Raw genomic sequence first — 23,103 nt, forward strand, 5'->3', positions numbered from 1 at the left:
ACCACGTGACCAGCCACGGCGCCGCCACGCTGAAGGCTCGAAATGCTAGCGTAATGTAGGTGCTGCAAAGCATGATCAATCAGCTAGACAGACAGAGTAGAACGGTGGGGCTAAGATTGAACATGCAGAAAACCAAAGTAATGTTCAATAGCCTTGCAAGGGAACAGCAGTTCGCAATTGGTAGCGAGGTGCTAGAAGTAGTTAGAGAATATGTCTACTTAGGGCAGGTAGTGACCGCAGATCCGGTTCGTGAGAGGGAAGTAACTAGAAGAATAAGAATGGGGTGGAGCGCGTATGGCAGGTTCTCTCAGGTCATGAATGGTAGCTTACCAATATCCATGAAGAGAAGAGTATATAACAGCTGTATCCTACCGGTACTCACCTATGGGGCAGAAACGTGGAGGCTAACAAAGAGGGTTGAGCTTAAGTTATGAACAACGCAGCGAGCTATGGAAAGGAAAATGATAGGTGTAACGTTAAGAGATCGGAAGAGGGCGGAGTGGGTGAGGGAACAAACGCGGGTTAATGACATCCTAGTTGAAATCAAGAGGAAGAAGTGGGCTTGAGCAGGGCATGTAATGCGAAGGCAAGATAACCGCTGGTCCTTAAGGGTAACGGAGTGGATTCCAAGAGAAAGCAAACATAGCAGGGGACGGCAGAAAGTTAGGTGGGCGGATGAGATTAAGAAGTTTGCGGGGATGCAGTGGCGGCAACTAGCAAAGGACAGGAGAGATATGGGAGAGGCCTTTGCCCTGCAGTGGGTGTAGTCAGGCTGATGATGATGATGAATGTAGGTGTGTGGCACGCACACCAGCTTCTTGCTGTGACGTCACTCCACGCATGCGCACAACTGGCGGAGCGGTGGTGCCTCGGCTCAGCGCACAGCCACGCTGACCTCGCGAAGCGGCTGGCGTAGTGTAGCTACCGCTGCAAAAACACGCTCTGATGTTTCGTTTCAATTCAATGTGCGCCCTTTGGGGTGAAGGGACAAGGATGAGTTGTGTGAAAATGCAGTTTAATAGTACTGAGGTGCGAATAATAATTTATACAGCTACCTTACCCAGAATACACGTTGTATCCAATTTCGAGATAGCATTCGCTGCAGCTGGACCAATAAGATCACCGCGCCGAGCATGCGTACTTGTGATCGGTCGGATCGCCAGCTAGGAGAGGGAAGTTGCAAGCCAGTTGGGGCGGCATTATGAAGAACAAAAAAAAAAATAGCTGCGGTTCAACTGGTGGTTTAAGGCTGTTTAAAGCCCCAAATTGACTCTGGCTATGAGGGACGCCGTAGGGAAGGGCTGCGGAAATTTCGACCACCTGTTGTTCTTTAATGTGTACTGACATCACAGAATCTAGAATTTCGCCTGTATCGACATTCGACTGCCGCGGCTGGGATCGAACCCGCGTCTTTCGGGTCAGCAGCCGAGCACCATAAACACTGATCCACCGCAGCGACTGCTGAATCTGGTCGGAGAGCGAAAGCTATGGCGTATCGGGCAACTAACTATACGCGGCTTGGCGTCTGTAACGTCTACTGTGTTCTGAACACTGGATCGTCAGCGCGCCCACCCTGTCATCCTGGAAGGTGGCAGTTAAATGTTGACTACGACAGGTAGCTCACACAGTGAACTCTGCGGCCTATTAAATAGCTAGAGTACTGTGTGCGTGCCACAACGTTGTCAGCGCTAACGCCTGTCGTCCACATCTCTCTGTCTCTCTCTCTCACAACCCCACGAGCCCCAATGTGCAATTCAGGCGTCCACTGATCAAGGGAACCAGTTATGTCCAGTTCGTTACCTTAAAATCATCTAATTCTAAAATGATCTGAACGCGAACGCCAATGAAGCAATGAACGCTGACGGCGTATGGCCTCAGTGCTGAGTTCCTGCCACAACGTTGTCAATACCAACGTATGCCGCGCACATCTGTCACCACCACCAGATAGCTAAAGCCCGACAGGCGTGCGCTGTTTCAAGGGGCAGTAATGTTCCGAAGCTCGCGCTCCATCGGTTTCATAGCTTAAAGATCGACTGAGGTGTCCACTGTCCAAGGGGGCCAGCTATGCGCCTTTCCTTTCCTTTCGAAGCTCTCGTTCTTCATCGGTTTCGTCAACTAAAGTGCGACTAAGATGTCCACAGTTCCATAGGGGCCAGCTACGCGTCTTTTCACTTGTTTTGGAAGCTCAAGGTCATTTGAAGGCGAAACTGGGCGCCACCGCGAGCCTGGCTTTACCTAGCGTCGAAATTATTGGAGGAGACACTCCACCTTCAAAGTGTACCTTAATAAATTAATGCCCATATATGCAGGACTAGTCTTTCTCTACTTGAAATTCATAGATTCCTGTTGATCCTCATATCACAGTGGCGCAGTGATGCAGCGTTGAAGCGATGCGATGGCAGGCGTTGCCACGGGTGTGGCGTGTGCACCTTGGTTAATCTTGCCGCGCAACCTTTAGCGGCCGGTATTTACTTGACTTCCACCTGCCACGGCCGTTTGCCCACAATCCGATGGGCAGGCTGTGTTGACGCCACAAGGTTCCGTAACCTGGTTGGCACACCTGCCTCTTACTTTGATTCTCCGGTGATTTGTCGTGAATAGTCACACCGTTAAGAACGCCGACGGCGATGCCGGATTTTCTGTGGCTGGGTCTCCTTTATGCTATCGGGTTAAAAACCGCAAAATGAGATGGGACAGCGACTGGGACGCCCTTCTGTTGTTGCCTGCCTCTTTCCCGTCCCTTTTCGCGATTTGTATCCTTCATAATGTCGGATTGTCAGCAGGCTGCTGCTCGTGCGCCTTTTCTGTGCGGTGTCTCTTTGCCGAACTTAAGCACCTGACATACCGGACGTCATGGGGCCTCGCAAGTGACCACGACCCACAGAAGAAGAGCATCATCATAGAAAACGTCACTGCGCAGCCGGCAAGTGTCGCCGATAGGAAGCGCAGCGAGACCATGTCAAGCAACAGCGCCTACTTCAGAAGCGGCAAGTCTGCCATCGGCGATGCCCAGCGGAGGCTGAGAAGCACCGGCGACTATAACACAAGCATTGAGCCCACCGACAACGGCCCGACCGCTAGAGTGCCGAAGAACACGCAGCGAAACTCGAAAATATGCGTAAAGTTAGGAGTCGTTGTGTGCCAGGACAACCATATACTGGTGGGGTCGATGCCCCCTTAGCGAAACACTTCACTGATGACGAGTTTGATGGGTCTTGCAGCGTTTGCGATCGACTGCAGTTTACTTAGGACCTCATGCGTGCACAAGAACACTACTGCGGGGTACTGTCAATGCGCCAATGCGGGAACTCTGTCAATGCAGGAACTGTGTCGTGAGCGCTATGAAATATGCTCTCGAATTCATCGTCAACCAGCACATTGCTTTCCGCAACACTTCTCAGGACAGAATGTAGTACGAAAAGCGTAGTTTTGCTGAAGAATCGAGTAGAAATCATGCAGCTAAAGGTTAAATTTGTTACGAATCGAATGTTTATAAGAAGATTCCATTCGACTTGTGGCGCGAGCAAACACAGCGAAGCTCCAGCAGCGCACTAAAGCACGCCGCTATAAACCATGGAGATATATCTAGAGCTATAAAAGGACCAGCCCAGAGCTCCACGGTGAGTAATGTGCAGAGCCAGGGTATTATTTCAGTGAGCGTATGGCTGCCATGTGACACGTATACGACGATTTACTCTTATTACAGATGCTAACTACAGCGAGTGAACTAGCACCTTATGTCAGTCGATGAGAGAAACAGAGCCCTGAGCGATAGCCTCAGAGATCTAATTGCGCGAGAATTACCTAAATCAGACTGAATCTTAAAGGTCGTGCATCTGAGAAATATCAACGTTGCCCCAAAAACGCACCACATAGCGGCGGTCAAACTTAATGTCCGCAAAGGCCGATTTCATATGCTGCGTAGTGTTTAACTGATCGCTGTCTTTGGAATAGTCGTCGATATAATGTACTGCGTTTCAACTTGCAAATTATTAAAAAAAATTATTCGAATAATTGGAAAGGTCTTCAAATAGTGCTTATTTATTTAAAATATTTAAAATTTATTCCTTCAGCCATCTGCCAGGAGGTTATTCGAATCACCTTTAAAAGTTTTAGTATTCACAGCAACCTAGGTAAAAGGAAACAACTGTACTGGTGAGTAAAATATTGAAAGCATGGACATATTTTTTACTTTTATGTAACGTGCTGAGAAAGGCCTGTTATCCTTGTCAGCCAGGCGCCTCATACACCATCCTTCGGATGTACTAAACTAGATATTTACTAATGAGAAAGGGACCATTTGCGTTCACTACACCACCATTTACCGAATCACAAGTATTTCGGAGGCCTGACATTCAGGTCAAATATTTTTCGTGCTGCTACATAAAGTCGGAAACATTTTGCGCAGCAAATAAAAAAAAACCTGTAGGGCATTGTAGTAGATGGTACATGGAAGGAAAAAATGGGAGGCTATATCGATAGAAGCCAATCTGAAACGACTGAAGCGATGCCGGTGACACATAGGAGCAATAGCAGGCGGAGGAAACTAGAGTGGTCCAACGTTTCTCTAGTGGCGTCACTGCCCCAAGATCACGCTTCCTCTGCTAGTCGGTACATTTATTCGATCAAGGCAGCCTACTTGACGCCACATTCGGTTAGACTGCACAAGTGGAGAGCTTTAGGAAATAAAGCGCCAACGCCGATGTTCTTTTAAGGTCTCCGACCACAAAGCCTAATTGCTCCCTTTGTTTGCCGTAACGCCACGATGCGACAAGTTGCAGTTGGGAAAACTTTCTGCAGCCTTGTTAAAAGCTGCTGGCGCTTTAAGACTGCTTGTGCTTCGGGTTCTGCCGTTTAACTGTGATCAATGCTGAATATTTGAAGCTCTATCAAATTTTAATTCCGGTGCAGAACTGTGAAGTCCAAACAAACACTAGCATTCATTTGCTGAAACCACATTTATGAAGATCCTGTGCGGATTCCTTTTTTGTTCGTTGTGCGGTGTCCTATTTTATGTTTCCTTGCGAGTTTCAATCGACACATTTAGCACTTATATATATCCGCAAATATCCCCTAAATAGCCTTAGTGGATTCTCTTTTCAGCGCTGATAATATGTGTTTTGCGACAACTCGAGAGCCGGTAAAATCACCACACTCACCCGACTATACACGGTACGAACAGAAAGAAACCTGCGCCAAACTTGATGACCGCAAAACAGGACTGTGCGCCGCGATAGATGGCAAACTATGCTTTGAATGCCGTTCGCCTATTTTGTGATGCATGAGCGGATGCACTTTCTATTCTTTCTTGACTGCTCACCTGTGTCCCATGGAATTTTTCTGTTTCCGTTGCAGCTGCCTTTCTTTTGGTAATTTTAGTTTTTGATTTAAATACAATATTTTTTTTATATCTCCCCTCATTCTTCTATCACACCACTTTGTCTCCGGCCGTTCACATTTATCTTCTCAACACATGCGAAAGCATAGCTGAATGCATATTCTCCCGACTGCTGTCGCTTTTGTACGGAAAGCGCTGAGCCGGATTTTGCTGAAGCACTGCTTGTATTTTTATGGATATAATTCCCACCACATTTTCATGAACCTTACCCGAGAACGAAAAAAAAACCGCAGCCGATTTACACTGTTAGGCCAGATGTGAATGCGTGTGTGCTTTGAGATATCCATTAAAAAATTTCGAAACACACCCTGCTAGCACAGTGGTACGCAGGTGCCACGGTCACAAAAGGCCTTCGCTGGGTCGAACACGTGCGATTCGTTCGGCGCTTGAACGATATTTTCGCAAGCACCTCGGGATGCCTGACGCGCTCTAAATTATCTCGCTCTAAATTATCTCGTAGTGTTGGGATGTTATCGCGCCGGCGATTTCTTTTGCCCCCAAAACATAAAATTATTGCTTTATCATAGCCTCTTTTTTTCAACTTTAAGATTTTGTTACCTAGTGTGGGGCACCACAACTGCTACTAAGTTTGCTAAAATACAAAGGTTGCAAAAGAAAACTGTGCGCATAATTTCAAATGCTGCTTATGATGTCCACACCAAGCCCATTTTTTAAACTTGAACCTAATCTCATTACCAAATCTTTATAATTCAGTGCTTGCACCACGCTATCAGACGTCGATGAAAAATAATGATTTTTATCTCAAGGAACTTGCAGAAATGAAATAACGGCACGCTGATTATAATACAAGGAGCACAGAACAATGGCAGTTACCATATACACTAACCAATTACGGTCGCCAGATGCTACGCTACACCTTACCAAGTGTATTAAATGGTGCCCATATCGCTCACTCGTAATCAATGTGCTCTCAAACTTCTTACCACACTTCTGTGATTTTTATTTCTATATGTATTTTTTGCGAGTTTTCAATTTCCTAGAATTCCATAGCTATCCCTTGCCTTGTAACTAGTCTTTTTCGCCTTTCTTGTATCTTGTATTCTTGTATTGTATTTTTGTATCTTGTATTCTTGTATTTTTCGCCTTTCTTGTATCTTTGCTACTTGCACTGTAATTCCTACCTTGATGTATGTTTGTTTCTTCTTTTTTTGTACATGAAATAAGAATGTACTTGCCTTTCTTTTCTTATCATGTCGGTTTCTGCGTCGCTCCGCCATCTGCAACGGAGTGGAGGCCCTGTCAAGCCTTTTTCAGGCTTTTTGCTTGCCCCCCCCCCCCCCCCCCCTCAACATCACACCTGTTTAGCGGACGTTTGATGTTGAAACTAAATTTGACTTTGACTTTGAGTAGACCGCTCAGAACCTGCAGCGTCTTTGTGGGGCCAGCTATGCACTGCTCCGACAGCCGCGCTTAGTGGGCCTTTTCTTTTTAACGCGGCAGCGCTAAGGAGCCCTTGTCGCAGGCAAGGCGCTGTGGTTGACGGCGTCACTGTCCTTAAGGGAGAGCGAGAGAGGGACAGAGAAACAACTTTATTTGTCAGCATATCAAATGGCGGGTGTAGTGGGTCAATGAGCTCCTTTAGGTGGCCGGCAGTTGTAGTCTGTCGGTGACCTCTGGCGTTCTCGTCGTAGCCCTAGACTGAACGCCGAGGTGCGAACTGCCGCCAACAGGGTCACACTTTTCAGGAGAGGGACGTAACTAGATCTACCGGTGGCGGGTTCTCTGAGCACGCCCAGACTATGTGATCCAAAGTGGCAGGCTCACCACACAGCTTACAGAACGGATTTGCCAGATAGAAGAATATGGTAGAGTATGTCCACGGGTTCCGTTACGAGCGAGTCTGCAGGCGTCTCCCTCTGGTAGCCTCTTCTATGTTGAAGGAAACGGGCCGAGGATTGAGCACTCAGCTCTTTCTATATTGTAATAAGGGAGTAATTACTCATTGACGTCCACCCGAGCGCACCCATACGGCTACAAAGGAAAGCTATAGAGCTTTCTCAAAACGTCGTAGTTAAAGAAAAATTCGTCCTGGTCCTGGGTTCGAACCCGGGACCACCGCTTCACCGGAGCAGTCGCTCTACCATTTGAGCTAACCGGGACGGCAAGCTCTGTATATTGTGTTATGGCCTAATACGAGTCCAGCGCCTCAATTCGGGGCACTGCCTTGTCAGAAGGCTCCTCACCTGCTCGGCTAACAATAAAAATACCCAGAGAAGCGTCATAGGCGTGCTACCCAGCTCAGGTGGACCATCTAAGTCATGTGACTTTGTGGCGTCATCATAAGCTGCTCTGCGGAGCGTGAGCTAACTGCCCATCGTAGTAGGCAGCAGTTTACTTAACGATTAGTCAGTAGGGTTGCTTTCGAAGATCAACCTGAGTCGCACGAAGCACACAGGTGGTGGTGGTGGCGAAGAAATGTAATATGAAGGGATAGGAGGAATGTTTTTATTAGCCCGTAAGGGACCGATCCATGCAAGCACAAGGTGGAGGTCCTAGTTTGGGAACCCAGTGGCCGTGGCCGCCGCCCAAGTAAGGCTTGTTGGGCCTGTAAGTCGTGGCAGCCGAGCGGGGTCGCCTCCCAGTCCTTCCAGGTTGGGTTGTGGATGGAGGGAATAGCGGGGTTGGAGGGGCAGGTCCACAACATGTGATGGGTGTCAGAAGACACCGCTCTATAGTGGCACTAGTTCTCATCGCAGGGCAGTGGCAGATCGCCTAGCCACATCACCACTGCTCCAGGAGTAGTACGAAGACTTCCAGGCATCAATGAATGTAACTAGATATTGACCAATTCCGCCTATATGGACATTAAACCTTGAATGTTATCGCGCCATATTCTTAAAAGTGACCCCTCAATTTATTTTGCGCCCTTTTTCGGCATCTAACAGCATTTGTTCGCTTCTTTTTACTGTACTTCTACCACTTTTGCATTTCTCATATCTCTGGTTTATGGGTTTATGGGGTTTAACGTCCCGAAGCGACTAAGGCTATGAGAGACGCCGTAGTGGAGGGCTCCGGAAATTTCGACCACCTGGGGTTCTTTAACGTGCACTGACATCGCACAGTACACGGGCCTCTAGAATTTCTCCTCCAAAGAAATTCTAGCCGTCGCGGCCGGGATCGAACCCGCGTCTTTCGGGTCAGCAGCCGAGCAACATAACCACTCAGCCACCGCGGCGGTTTCTCATATCTCTGTTTTTGTCCCAGTTAGCCAGCCCAGCTTTGAGAGCTGTTGCGTGTTCTCGAAACCTGGTCCCTTGCCCCTCACTCTCATGTGTGTTGCAAAGGCGGGCGATCATACCTCCTCGCTCGTTACGTGCATTATAATGACCGAATTGAATTGTGATCCTGCTGTGATTAAAGTAATAGGGTACACGAAAATGTAGGGTGCTTCACCTATGATTTTACAGAATCTTTAAAATAGTCTTTTGGACATAGAAGAGCGAATTCTTAACAGAATTGTAAGCAGGGGAGTATACCGGAATAAAACTAAGACGTGCTAACTAGCACGATCTTTAACTAACATGGAAATTTAAGTTTCTAACCATTACTATTAGGCTCCTTGAGTTTTGAGAGACATGGAGCCTACCGCAGGTAATATCCATATAAATGTTAGAATTTCGGAAATGGCTTTTCCCACGGCGGTGCGGCCCAACAAATTTTAGCGACACCGCGCTAAATTACATGCGGTTTCGAGAGGCTTGCAAGAAAAAACAATCTCTCCAGTACACGTAACTCGTAGAAACAGCCAAAATTTGTTGAGCCGAAGCGCCGGGAGTAACCGCGTTATCGAAATTCTCAAAATTCATATGGATATTACTTGCGGTGGGCTACATGCCTCTCAGTAATTAAGGAGCTTAAGAGTACCGACTAAAAGCTTAATTATTCACTTCAGTTAACCGGCCTGCTTATTAGCACTTCGCAACTGTATTCAGAAGTGCTATACCACTGACAGGTTATGCCGAAAAGAGCACTCCTATAATTCAAAAGCGTACAGTGGTGAGCAGCCTTGTCTAGAGCGCTCGGGCGGTGCACTTCTTTGCAAACAAATCCAGATTTTGTGGCAGCCTCTAGGATCCAGTTGCAACGCTTGCACGAAAGTAGCGCCAGATAGGCTCGTAAACAAAGCAGGCACGAAAACTTTGCTCTGTAATGAGGGGCTGCTCTCTAATTTCGGTTTTTGTTACCAAGTGCGCACTGCTCAAGCGCTCTAGACAAGGCTGCTCATCACTGTACATTTAAAACTCCTATAAGGTCTTCGGTGAAACACCCTGCATAGGTGAACTAAACCTTAAGCAGCGACAATCGATCTCATTGTCAAAAGTAGGTGTAAGCATGAAAAGCATTGCAGGAAATGCGTACACCGTTCCAGGACGGCTCATGGATGGCGGTAGCTGCACTCGAGTAATGGGGAGGCATCAGTAGCGTTTCTTATTTATTAAACACTGCGCTCGGCCTGCCGGGTTCAAATACCATCGTTGTGGTTGCGTTTCTTTGATTCGAAAAGAAAAAGGGGCCCGCGTGCTATGCGATGCCAATGGGAATTAAGATCCCCGCGTTGTGGACATTATTTGCCAGAAATTTGTTTAGAGAAAACGAGGAACGCTGCAACTGTCCCACTTCTCTGTGGACACATGAACCAAACCGTGATTGTAAAGAGGAAGGTGAGAGTCAACGAAGGAAGTGATGCCGTAGTCGAGAGGTCCGTATAATTTCGAGAACCTGAAGATCTTTAAAGGGCACTGATATCGTAAACACACCGGTGCCCTTTGGGTATCATCGAAACGTGGCCGCCGCAGCTGGGTTTCAACCCGGTTACTGAACACCCCAACTACTCAGCCACCGTGGAGAGGAATTTATTTTCGATTCCCTCCATAACGGACCCGGTTTTTCTCTCTTCTTTCACTATCACCTTCCCCCTTCTCTAATGGTGCCGTTGAGGTGTTCACCGAAAAGTCATTAAGTTACCTCGCCTTTTATTTCCTGACAAATCAATCCCAGTTGGCACCGTCGAGGTTTCCGCGAGTAGAGAGGGCGTTACTGTGTATTTCCTCTCTTCAGAAACTTATTTCTTCAGCCGCTTGTTTCGCGTTTAATGGCAGAAGCCAGTACAGCGAACTCGAGTTGCTTACCGCCGAATTGCGCCTGCTTGCGCCATCTACTCTTTGGGAGATGTTCCGACCTCCTCTCGCTGCGCGGTTGACGTGTCCCCAAGAAGCGAGATAGTTCCATACTGCGTCCTTCTTTTTCTCAAAACTAATTTTTCGTGTAGTTGTGCGAAAAAGAGCAAAATAGTATGAGCACAGAAATGTAATCAGCGAGGTCTGAATAGGACTAGCGGCTGAGAGATCAGAAGCGTCAGAACGCCCCGGTACATCCGCTTCATTGTAGTGTGTAGGTAGGACGGCTACTCAGCCGGTGGCTCCTCCTCCTCTATCCCCCCATTCCATCCCCACCTCCGCCAATAATTATCCCTTTTGGCGCCTTACTCAAGTAGCAACTCGCCGCGATGGCTCGATGGTTAGGACGTTGGACTATTGAGCTGGAGTGCGCGGGTTCGATCCCGTCCGTTCCATCGAGAACTGAGACAGTTACTGCGGTTTTCGTTTCCTCAAAACCGCTTTTCTGAACCGCTTTCTTTCTTTCCTCTTTCACTCCCTCCTTTGCCCTTCCCTTACAGCGCTGTTCAGGTGTGCACCAAGATAAGTGAGACTGTTACTGCGCCATTTCCTTTTGCTTGATGCTGATGATATTTTAATCACTCATGTCACTCTTTATTGTGTTTTTCGCTCTCTCTCATTTTGAAAAGGTCCGCTCTCCGGATGGCACCTGAAGTGTGTATTCATAAGCGTTAAAAATTGTTTTCCATTTGGTGTCTTTATAATTCTTGGATATCCTCATTCTTTGAGGGCACGAACTTAGAGTGTGTTTTTAGAACGTTGTTATTGCTATTGTCATACTTAATTCAAGCTAACCAGTGCATGAGCCAGTGAGCTTCTGCAATGTCACGCTAACAGATAAAAGCAGTCGACCGCGACATCATGACAATACGTCGATGCCATTGGCTGCAATTCTGAACTGATGTGCGATTCCTGCTTTGTTTTGGAATTTTGCCAGTGTGTAGCCTTTCAGCGTATATTGGCGTATAGCTTTCTAATGTTTATTTGCGTACGCTCAGGGCCGCCGGCACTTGACTTGTTTACTTTGTAACGACAGAGGCTGCTAGAAGTATCTGGAAGGATCACACTCATGCGGAAGCATTCTAGGCTGTTCGTCACTGATGTGAACACATTGCGCACTGTATCTTGAAAGTTCTTTGTCACCTTTAAGCTAAGCATAGCCGAGAGCGGGGGACATTCAGTTCGTCGACCGCCGAGCTCACTCGTTGCTATTGCCGCCACCAAATCATTCAGTTCTTTGTGGGTCTAGTCAGGCCGAAAAAGCTTCTTTTGAAAGCCTTTTTCAATTCCGCACTGGCGACAGCTATATGCGACGTCTGGTAACTGTACTCAATCGTCCACAGGCCATGCTTAGGAGAATCGAAAATGACACCCAGTCATCGCCACTAGTTTTCCATCTTCACCGGAAGCGGCCGATTTTCCATGGACTAACAACTGAAGATGCAAAGGATTGCCTCCACGGGTTTAATCATGTGGCTGACTTCAACCTGTGGGGCAGAACTAAACCCCGATACGTCTACTTTGCTCTAGGTCGCCCTGCCTGACCCTGGTATGAGAATAATGAGACCGTCTGGCCTAACTAAGATGAGTTTATGAAGCAACTACTGAAGATGTTTCCTAACATCATCCGCAAGGAAAGAGGGGGAAATTACTAAAACGAAGGACCGGAGAAAGGAAATGCAGGCACAGCACCTTATGTGTCTTTACTATTCCTGGTCCTTAGTTTTAGTTGCTCTCATTCCGAATATTTTTTATTGCGTGAATAGCCAGGCAGTACAGCAGGGCTGTCCTATGCAAGCGTGCATAAGTTTTGGACACCCGCGGGTTCACCGATATGTTAGCTTTCGAACTGGTGAAGCACACGAAGTGGCTACCAAGCCCGCTAACCTACGTGATTAAAATGGTCCGGAGCACTTTTTCGACTGTTGTGGCAAACTGAGTGGAAAGAACTCGACCTGCGAGTCTGAATAATGAGGTAAAAGTCAATATTAATGTTCACGCCCTAGTCTGCATGCTGCGGTTATGAGTTTGTGCTGCTACGAGAATGTGTGCCTCGAATCGCTGTAACAATGCGCACTTTAGGCAATATTATGGTGGCACGCCACCAAGAATTTAAACTTGCTGGGATAACAGTGCACGCCAGCTGAGGCGGATGCACAGAAAGAGAAAAGTAGTTCTTAGGAGTATAGACAAGATGCGGTTTGTTTACAGCGATAGCTTTCAGTGTTGCACTCGAAACTTTCTAATGATACGGCGCGATACTTGATCCGTAGAAAAGTTCGTAGCACGAGTGTTTTGGCTCCACAGACGATACCGACAGGTTACGGCTGCGGAATGGTAACAACATCATCATCATCAGCCAAACTATACCAACTGTTGGACAGAGATTCTGTATATCTCTCTAATTATCCTACCTTGTGCCAGCTACGGACATTTCCAAACTTCCGAATATTAGCCGCCTACCTGTCTTTATGCCTCCACCTCCTACGCTTGCTTCCTCTAGGAGTAGTCCGCTATCTTATACAACATCCTTAATCTTGCCTTCGCATTACACCCCCTGTCCATGCTCATTTCAAAAATAAATAAAATGTTCTTCATGTCGACTACGAAGTCATTGATGTCAGTTTGTTCCTCCACCCACGCTGCCGTTTTCCTGTCCCTTAGAGTTACACCTACGGTTTTGCTTTCCATAGCTCGCTGCGTAGTCTTCTGTTTAAATTCAACCCTTTTCGTTAGCCTTCACGTTTCTGCCACATAGGGAATTCCAGTAAGATACAGCCGTTTGTATACTCTTCTCACGATAAATATTCCGAAACTGCCTTTCTTTATCTGAGCGTACCCGCGAAATGCACGCCACCCTATTCTTATTCTCGTTGTAATTTTACTCTCGTCGTCGAGATATGCGGTGATTAGCTGAGCGAACATAGCCCCTAAAGACTTGTAACAGTTCGCAGCCGATCGTAAGCTGCTGTTTTCTTCTGAGACTGCTGAACATTAGTTTTCTTTTCCGCATATTAATTTTTAGGACCATCGATCTGCCTTTCCGGTTTAGGTTGTTGATAATGCTTTGAAATTCAACCGCTAAGCCACGTAGCGGGGCAATTTGGGACACCTAAGTAAATATATAGCAAGCATGAAAAAAACCACTAGAGCAAGGTCTGCTAGACATCGGAACCAGGAACTAAGCAAGGAAACGCGATAACCCGCTTCCGATAGGAAAAGCAACCCCTTATTCAGCGTGGCTCTATGGAATGATGGCAGACACAGAGCTCATTTAGCTGGCGATTATTGGGCTTGAGTAATTTCCCGCATGGTTTTGTCACCGTTGCTGCGCAGCACGCTCGTGCTACTCAGCTCAGGTGTGCATGTATAATATTTTCAGTTTATACCCAGGTGTCCATAAATCCACTCTGTAACATTGTACTTTTTTTATTCCATAACTGTGCAATGAGGTAGAAGTTGAGAACGGGGGAATAAAATGCAGGAGATAAATAGTTAAAAGGACAAAATTTAAGTTTCACTGAGGTAGTCGCCGTGATTGCCGCTGGAATAATTGTTTATTGTCCACTGCTGATAATCACATTTGCAGTTTCACCGCTGACCAACCTCCCAGAGGAGCCGTTTTCTAACAGGAGCCGTTGTAGTACCAAAGCAATTGCCGCAGATCACAAATATGCGGCGTCATAGTGAGTTGCTGGCAGATCTCGCCACCGATGGCGGGCACATGTGGTCAAAGCGGCCCGTAGCCGAATCGGGCGCTCGGATACCCTTCTACCGAGTAAGACTACGAGTGAGAGGGTGCTAACGTTGAGGAATAAGCGCTCTTGTTCACTGGCGAAGAACTTTTAATCGAAAACATGGTACAGGAACGGACCAGTGGGAACAGGGGAGTGTGGCGGGTCGTCTATTGCGTCAATATATTTAATATCATCCGCTTGAATGTTATGTGGACCATGAACAAGGCTGCGAATCCACTGTATGCGCACAGGACGTGGGCACTTCGCGCAGACCAGATCAATGCATTTTGTAATCGTGAATGCGCGCCAAAGGGCCTAATTCTGATAATGGGTGGCGCGGTAGTCAGTGTAAAGATTAACTGTATTGAATGTGGGAACCAGCGAAAGGGAATCAATGGCACTGTAAGTGGCTTGAAGTTCCACCGTGAGGGGGTGCACGTATCCGCGGTATGTGTCGGACGAGAGTTAAGATGCGGATGGCGGGGGGACTATACAAAGCAGTAACTCCCTGCTCTGCAATATGGGATGCATCGGTATCCAATATGCACCATTCAGGCCGATGCTGGCGGATACGGACGGAGAAACAGTGGAGACATTGTCTGTGAGCTGACAGGCAATGTCGAATGCTTTTCAACAATGGATCTGTAGATAATGTTGGCGAGCTGTATTTGCCACCCGCTGGTCGATGAGTTCACTGAGTGTATTAACCCATTCCGGTCAGGTCTATATAGGTCTACATTCAGTAGTGACTATTGCATTGGTCATTCTTTTGTACACAGCTGTTGCTTACTTTTTCTTGAGGGATATTGGTACCGGTGAGATACAACCGCTGTATGTTACCTGTACTGACCTACGGGGCAGAAACGTGGAGGTTAACGAAAAGGGTAAAGCTTAATTACCGCCTGTTCCGTATTTATCTGTCCGTGTTAGGAAAAATTCTCGTGTGCTAATACTGGACTATACGGGCTCAAACGCCGACTACAAGGTAGCTTAAGATGGTCTCCTTGTTTCGATAAGTAATTTAACATCTAAACTTGCCTGCATTTTCAGGAATCGGCGAAAAACTGCATTCGGCTGCAGCAGAACGTTTCGTCCAGGCGAGCAAAGAAGCCAGTTTGACAGTCTGCGCCATCTGGCGAGCGGTGAGGCAACCGATGTCACGGCTCGGGGCGGGAATGCGCACCTCGAGCGGTTTCTTTGAATATGCGTGTCATCTGCTCCTTAAAATTAATACGATCGGAAAGAGATATCGTTCTTCTTTCGAAAAATCACCCAGAACAACGTTTAAAATAACATCCAAGACACTAATAAACGGGAGCTGGTTACTTCTGTTTTCGATCTTTTTTCAATGCCGTCTCTTTTTGGATGGTTTGGTCCGGACGTTACGGGAGCTTCGTTTTAGCCATGTGGTTTGTGTTTGTGCTGTGGGAAAATAGCAATATGCCGTCATACTTCGCGGGCAAGAAGGCTGCTGCTGTAATGCGGGTTTTCGAATCTAGGTTCAATTCACTTCGTCAGTCATGAATTCAAGAAGGTGCGTCATCGTCCGCACTCTGAGAAAGCAGTGTGATGGTGGCGGAAAAGATTCGAGGAAAAGCGAACGCTGTAAAGGAAGGAGCTGAGCGACAAAGGCAAGGCGCACAGCAGCATGGCAAACGCTGTTGAAGGAGTATTTGCATCGGACCCGCACTTGTCCTGCAGGCGCGCTGCGCTTTCGTTCGGGGTCTTCGTCAACGATCAGCCGTTCACTTACAAGGGACACTACCCGTTCAAACTGCAAACCGCACAAGAGCTTGCGGAGCAGGACATGGAGCGCCAGGCTCGTATTCTGTCGAGAAGAAAACCAAAGACTTACGCAGGATCGTGGCCATGTGCAGTTCTTGCTGTTCGCGGATGAGGCAGTTTTCCACCTGGACGATCAGGTCAGCAGCCAAAATGCAAGGTGTTGTGCGCAGGAAAATCTTAAATATTTTACCACATGAAACGCACAGTCCACCCGCGTCGTCGTTTGGTGCGGGATTTGGGGGGAAGGTATCGTGGGGACTTCTTTTTTTCGACGACACAGTGACGGCCGATTCCTACTTGGACATGTTGGAAAACAAGATTTTGCCCGAACTCGAAGGGCTTCACATTCAGAAATAAAATGTGATATCCCAACAGGACGGGGCTCCTGTTCACTATGCACCGAGCGTCCGAAGTTGGCACGAGCAAACTTCCCCAACAGGTGGATGGGACGAGGTTCCCTCAACATGCCATGGACGCCACGTTCGTCGGACCTTACACCGTGTGACCACTTTTTCTGAGGCTTTTTGAAGGCGCAAGTGTACAGCCGTGGCCGTGTGCCAAGCTGCAGACAATTAAGGCAGCGCATTGAAGATGCACTGCCTCGCGATTTCTAACCGCATGAGGGCTGCAGTTTTGAAAGCGTACGAGAAAAGGCAGCATAAATCCATTGAGGTTTCTGGGGGACACTTTGAGGTCTTAGCACGGTGTGCTAATGTGTGAAACAGTGAAACATTCAGGGAACCCCGCTGCTGCGCAAGATCCAGGTGGCGACACGCACCTTTGAAGCCATTCCCGCCCCGAGCCATGACATTGGTTGCCTCACCGCTCGCCAGTTGGCGCAGCCTGTCAAATTGGCTTCTTTTCTCGCCTGGATGAAACGTTCTGCCGCAGTCGAATGCAGTTTTTCGCCGATTCCTGAAAATGTAGGTAAGTTTAGATGTAAAATTACTTATCGAAACACGAAGACCATCATAAGCTACCTCGTAGTCGGCATCTCAGCCCATATAGTTCAGTAGATTGCGCAGAAGAATTTTTCGTAACAGGGAGAGATAAATACGAAACACGAAGTACAACACAGCCAGCTATGTAAAGAAAACTGATAGGTGCCAGGTTAACATATCGGAAGCGGAAAGAGTGGGTTAATGACATCCTAGTCGAAACCAAGAGGAAGAAATGAGCTTGGGCAGGGCATGTAATTCGAAGGCAAGATACCCGCTGGTGCTTAAGGGTAACGGAGGGCATTCCAAGAGATGGCAAGCGTAGCAGGGGTGGCAGAAAGTTAAGGGAGCAAATGAGATTAAGAAGTGTACGCTCATAGGGTGGCCGCAGCGGCCAAAGGACAGGGTTAATTGGAGAGAGATGGGAGAGTCCTTTGCCCTGGAGTGGGAGTAACTTTTGCTAATAATGACCAGTTCTCTTCGGTAAAACTTTTTAACTCGGTAACCGCATCGCGAACGTTGCACATACGAATGATGCGGAGTCTTTAGGTCTACTAGTACCGCTGATGAATGGCGAAGGGTGAATATACGAAATGCAGTAATAATAAGACGGACAAGGAATGAATAAGAACAAATTGTCAATTCGTCGACTCGGCGACGTGAATGTTTCGTTCGGCAGCCGATGGTGGTGCTAGGTGATGCGTCAGCGACACGGTATATTTACCGATCAGTCCACCGACCGCCCAGCCGTTGATGTCGTGCCTGGCGGATGTTGCACGTCGCCCTTCATAGTACGTCAGGTTACTGTTCCATGATGTCATTAGTGTTCACTGATATCGTTCCAAACGTTATATGTCTCCAACTAATCATGCTAGCGGTGGGTCTAGATTGTAAGAAAGAGCAGTAAAGGATTTTTTGGAGGAGAATTAAAACATAGTTTCAGCATTTGCTGCATCCAATAATACTCTGAAAGGCGAGAGTTCAGTCCCGGCCGCGGCGGTCGAATTTCGGTGGAGGCGGAATTACCGAGGCCCGTGACCTTGCCTCTACACATGCCCATTCGAGAGACCCTTCCCTCCAGTTCTCTTACCCACCTCGATTTTCCTAGAGCGCCGGTCCGACCTCAGACTTGCTAACAGAATCAAATGTCGTTGGCAGAACAAGGGCGTTATTCCTTCAGCGAATATAACAAAGTTGCCTTATAAATTGCTTTCTTTTACAACGATCAAGCTAAACGGGGCATACAGCTCACCGCTTCTGCATCTTGCAGAAGACCAAAAAGCTCGCGAACGCAGCAATTTAAAATCACAATCAAAAACTTTGAGCTTGATGTGGGTGGCTACCGAAGCACAGGTGAGCAGCCACGTCACTGTTACTGCGCCTTGCATTACGGTTTTCACCCACTTGCATCACTCTTGCATTACCTTGCAACATCTCGCACCAAAGTTGCGACGGCTCAACACCCCGGTCTCTGCAGCGGGAGCGACCTGGATGTTGAGCAGTGGCATAAATTTCAGCCATGGGAAGCCCCAGGATGCAAGAAAATTGATTTGCTCTTTCGAAGGAGCAATCCGCCTTCTCGACACAGAGGTCCAGGACGAAGTCCGAACAGCAGCGGAAGGGATACTATCCCGCATCAGAAACAAGAAATGCCAGTCTGCCCTGTTGGAAGCTGAATGCTTGGCCCTCGATTCCTTAAGGACCAACACTGACATTGCCATTCTGCCCGCGGTCTAGGGGAACATGACAATTTTGCTAGACCGCTCAACGTACCACGAGAAAATGATGAGCATGTTGGGTGACGAATCAACGTACTGATAGCTGGAGAAGGATCCGACTCCAAAAATACAAACCGGGTGGCGGAAAGTACTCTAGAAAATATTCGGGAGCCTTCTGCCGTCGAAAAGGATCCTTTATTATTTTACCTGCTTTGCACCAATGAGTCCCGCCAGCAGTATATCGTCTCGCAGATATTCACAAGACAGGTATTCCGTTACGACTCATAGCTGATTTCACAAGATCGCATTTCCATAGGGTTTCGGGGTACCTACGCCAGGTCCTTCGCTGTTGGTCGGTAAGACAGAGACATGTACGCAACACAACTTATTTCATGAACAAAGCTGCTGGCACCGTTCTGGAAGACGATGATTCACTGGCTTCATTTTACGTCTGCTCGCTATTCACAAGCATTCCTCTCGGACTTGCTGGCGACATTTGCAAGGAAAGTCTCGACAAGGACGCATCCTTTCAAGACCGTACACGATTTGACGCCACTTATTTCTCATATTCTGGACACACACACACACACACACACACACACACGCGCGCGCGCACACACACGCGCACACACACACACACACGCGCACACACGCACACACGCACACACACACACGCACGCACGCACGCACACACACACACGCACGCACGCACGCACGCACGCACACACACAGCCTTGTGAATTCATAATAATGATTTAGTTTTATTCAGGGATATCTGACGGCTGGTAAATCCTGAACTTACATGCTGAAGTAAAACTGAAGAAACATACAGCAAACAGGCCCCGCGAAAAAACGCTGCTCAACCAAAAACACGCTGGGAGGCAAATGTCGGAAAGAACCTCATGTGTCTTGAGTGGGACAGGACATGTGAGCTGATCGAGGGAATATAAAAATCTGGCCCTTGCTACATGAACGGCAAGATAAAAATTATATCAACAACACAAAGAAGACCCAAGCGGATGGCGACAAACCAAAAATCTGCCATTGGTGAAATACAAGCTTTTTCTCCGGCTACTTAAGTTCAAAACAAGGCTATTCTTGACATCCTTATATGAGAAAAATAACTCAACGAAGTCCGTTTGTCACGGAAGAGAAAACGCTGGCAGTTTATTTCTCATATTCTATGCCAGCCACTTCAGCAGCCTCTTTGCGGATGTTTCTCCACAGGTCCATCACCGCCGATGTTTGTTCTGTCCTCCTTATAGCAGCCTCCATGTGCCGGAGATGTTCTGGAGAGAAATATTCTCTCCAGCCGCCAACCTTGGCTTTTCTTACGAAGTTATATTTACTGGTGTCATCCTGATATGCGTCCTTCCATGCTTCTTTATGGTTTTCACTCCATGCATTTGCCTCAGTTAGTGCGCTGATGGCGAAATTGGCAACCATTACTTCTCTCATATTCTCCGCCGCGCTACGTTCCAGTAGCTTCTGGAACAAGTGTTCGTTTCCTTGCAACTCACGGCCGTAGCTTTCTCCGAGGAAGTGCGCCAGTTTCAGTATCGTACCCTGCGTGTCTTCCATGAGGTCCTCATAGCAAACGAAGAACACGTTAGGCTCATCCTTCATAGCAAATGCGGAAACTACAAGGTCAAAGTAGGTGCCGTAACCGGCTATGCCCTCACTGAGGAAGGCCTCAACAAACTCATCAAAAGAGCCATCCTGAAAGCTGTAAAGGCTGAGTTTGGTCACGAAGTGAAAATGAGATACAGCCAAGTCCCACGGGTTCCGAGCTACGTAGATGTACTTTGCATCGGCGCTTACGGCCCCCTGTGGCGGTGAAAGGTGCGTTTGCAGAAGCCGCAAGGGCAGGCTTGGCATCCAGCCTTCCAACTCTGATGCTCCAAGATAGCGCATGTTCTCTTTGAACTGTTCATAAGAGCTCACGGGCTGGCCTCTTTTCAGTATGAGCTGTACGATATAGAGAACCCAGTGCGTCCCTGCTTTCGGGTAAGACATCAGGACCAGATCGCCCTTTCCAGGAAGAAACTTCAGTGCGTCCCTCAAGAGGTCCGGGTCGTAGTGAGGATCCCTGGGTACACCATCTATTATTTGAACGGACGGCTTCCTCTTCGCCATGAGGAGACTTCAGACAATACACCTGCACAAATAATAAATGTGAAGCAAAGATTGAGTGAAATTTCCGAGCTTGAGATTTTTTTTTTGTACTTAAACGTATTATGAAGGAATGCGCTGGCAGAAGCCAGCTACCGGATGTGAGCAGCTTGATGTTCAGCTAAAAACAAAAAAAAAAGCTTCATGAGGTAGGTGTTTTAACACACGCTTCTGTATACACCGGTTTCTTGTTTGTGTGCTCTAGCGTTCCGCGAACCGTGTGGAGCCGTATGAAGGGCGCAGTAGCGAACGGCTCGGCTACCCGCATTAACATCTTGCATTTGCCAAAACTGGAATGCTGCGGCCGCTGCCGGATAAAGTCCCTATGCATCGAAATCAGCTTCCTGGCAATCGACGCCTTAGGGCTACTACTACTGAACCATCGCAGCGGGGCGATTTGACCCGACAGAGTATCAGCTTGCCCGGTCGAAAATTGCCGAAGACACTGCAAATTCTAAAGTGTGCTTGGCGAAAGCCTTGCGGTCGACCCTCTGTCGCTTCACAAAACCGCTTGGCGCGGAATCACTGGGCGGCTTCGGAGCAATGCGTCTCGCTCACTCGACTGCAATGATACGTCTGTCGAAGGAGGAGCAGTGCAGGTGCCGCCGCCGACGCGCGCGCGCGCTCTTCTACCGCTACTGACTGACGCCACGGTTGCTATACACAGCTGCGCCCCTCACCGGCGCACCGGTTTTTAAGGGGGGAGGAGGTTGCGCCGCTGCGCGGAGGAGAGACCACAATTGGCACAATTTCAGGGCACCAAAGGACACCGCGAGCATGAGCCACTTTCACCTTAAAACTGGCTGTGGTTTAGCTCTGATTAAACCTGGAGTGACGTGATAGCGACAGCTAGCCGAGTGGAACTCGCTCAGTAGAATTGCAGTCAGTCTTTCTCGGTTCTATTTGGGTGGGCGTTCCTTCTTAATCTTCGTGCCTGGACGTGGATTCACTCTCTCCGCCCATCCCCCTCTTTACTTCTACCCCACTCGGTTCAGCCGGCGCGCCATGCTGCCGGCAGCTGCTCCACACCACGTGACCAATCGCGTGACCAGCCACGGCGCCGCCACGCTGAAGGCTCTAAATGCTAGCTTAATCTAGGTGTGTGGCACGCACACCAGCTTCAGGCTATGACGTCACTCCACGCAAGCGCACAACTGGCGGAGCGGTGGTGCCACGGCTCAGAGCACAGCCACGCTGACCTCGCGAAGCGGCTGGCGTAGTGTAGCTGCCGCTACACAAACCCGCTCTGATGTTTCGCTCCGATTCAATGTGCGCCCTTTGTGGTGCAGGGACAAAAATGAGTTTTGTGAAAATGCAGTTTAATAGTAGTGAGGTGCGAATAATAATTTATACATCTACCTTACCCAGAATACACGTTGTATCCAATTTCGAGATAGCATTCGCCGCAGCTGGACCAGTAAGAGCACCGCGCCGAGCATGCGTATTTATGATCGGTCGGATCGCCAGCTAGGAGAGCGAAGTTGCAAGCCAGTTGGTGCGGCATTATGAAGAACAAAAGAATTAGCTGCGGTTAAACTAATGGTTTAAGGTGGTTTAAAACCCCAAAATGACTCTGGCTATGAGGGACGTCGTAGGGATGGGCAGCGGAAATTTCGACCACCTGGGGCTCTTTAATGTGCACTGACATCGCAGAATCTAGAAGTTCGCCTGTATCGAAATTCGACCGCTGCGGCCGCGATCGATCCCGCGTCTTTCGGGCCAGCAGCCGAGCACCATAAACACTCAGCCACCGCGGCGACTGCTGAATCGGGTCAGAAAGCGAAAGCTGTGGCGTATACGAGGCTTGGCGTCTGTAACGTCGACTGTGTTCTGGACACTGGATCGACAGCGCGCCCACCCTGTCATCCTAGCAGGTGGCAGTTAATTGTTGACTACGACAGTTTGCTCACACAGTGAATTCTGCTGCCTATTCTATAGCTGGAGTACCGTGTGCGTGGCACAACGTTGTCAGCGCTAACGCCTGTCGCCCACATCCCTCTCTCTCTAGCACTACCCCACGAGCCCCAAAGTGCAATTCAGGCGTCCACTGATCCAGGGAGCCAGTTACGTCCACTTCGTTACCTTAAAATCACCTAATTCTAAAATGATCTGAACGCGAACGCCAATGAACACAATGAACGCTGACGGCGTATGGCC

General features: G+C 48.2%; 1 protein-coding gene across 1 annotated transcript; it reads right to left on the reverse strand.

The window, feature by feature from the left end:
• Nucleotides 1-19,941: 19,941 nt before the first annotated feature.
• LOC149347366 (sulfotransferase 2A8-like) lies at nucleotides 19,942-20,910 on the reverse strand. The gene has a single exon (XM_089541567.1). The coding sequence runs from the start codon at nucleotides 20,908-20,910 to the stop codon at nucleotides 19,942-19,944; it is 969 nt and encodes a 322-aa protein (XP_089397693.1).
• Nucleotides 20,911-23,103: the final 2,193 nt, after the last annotated feature.

This window comes from Amblyomma mixtum, chromosome 4 (genome assembly GCF_055824585.1).
Source record: "Amblyomma mixtum isolate Tamu chromosome 4, ASM5582458v1, whole genome shotgun sequence".
Lineage (NCBI taxonomy): Eukaryota > Metazoa > Arthropoda > Arachnida > Ixodida > Ixodidae > Amblyomma > Amblyomma mixtum.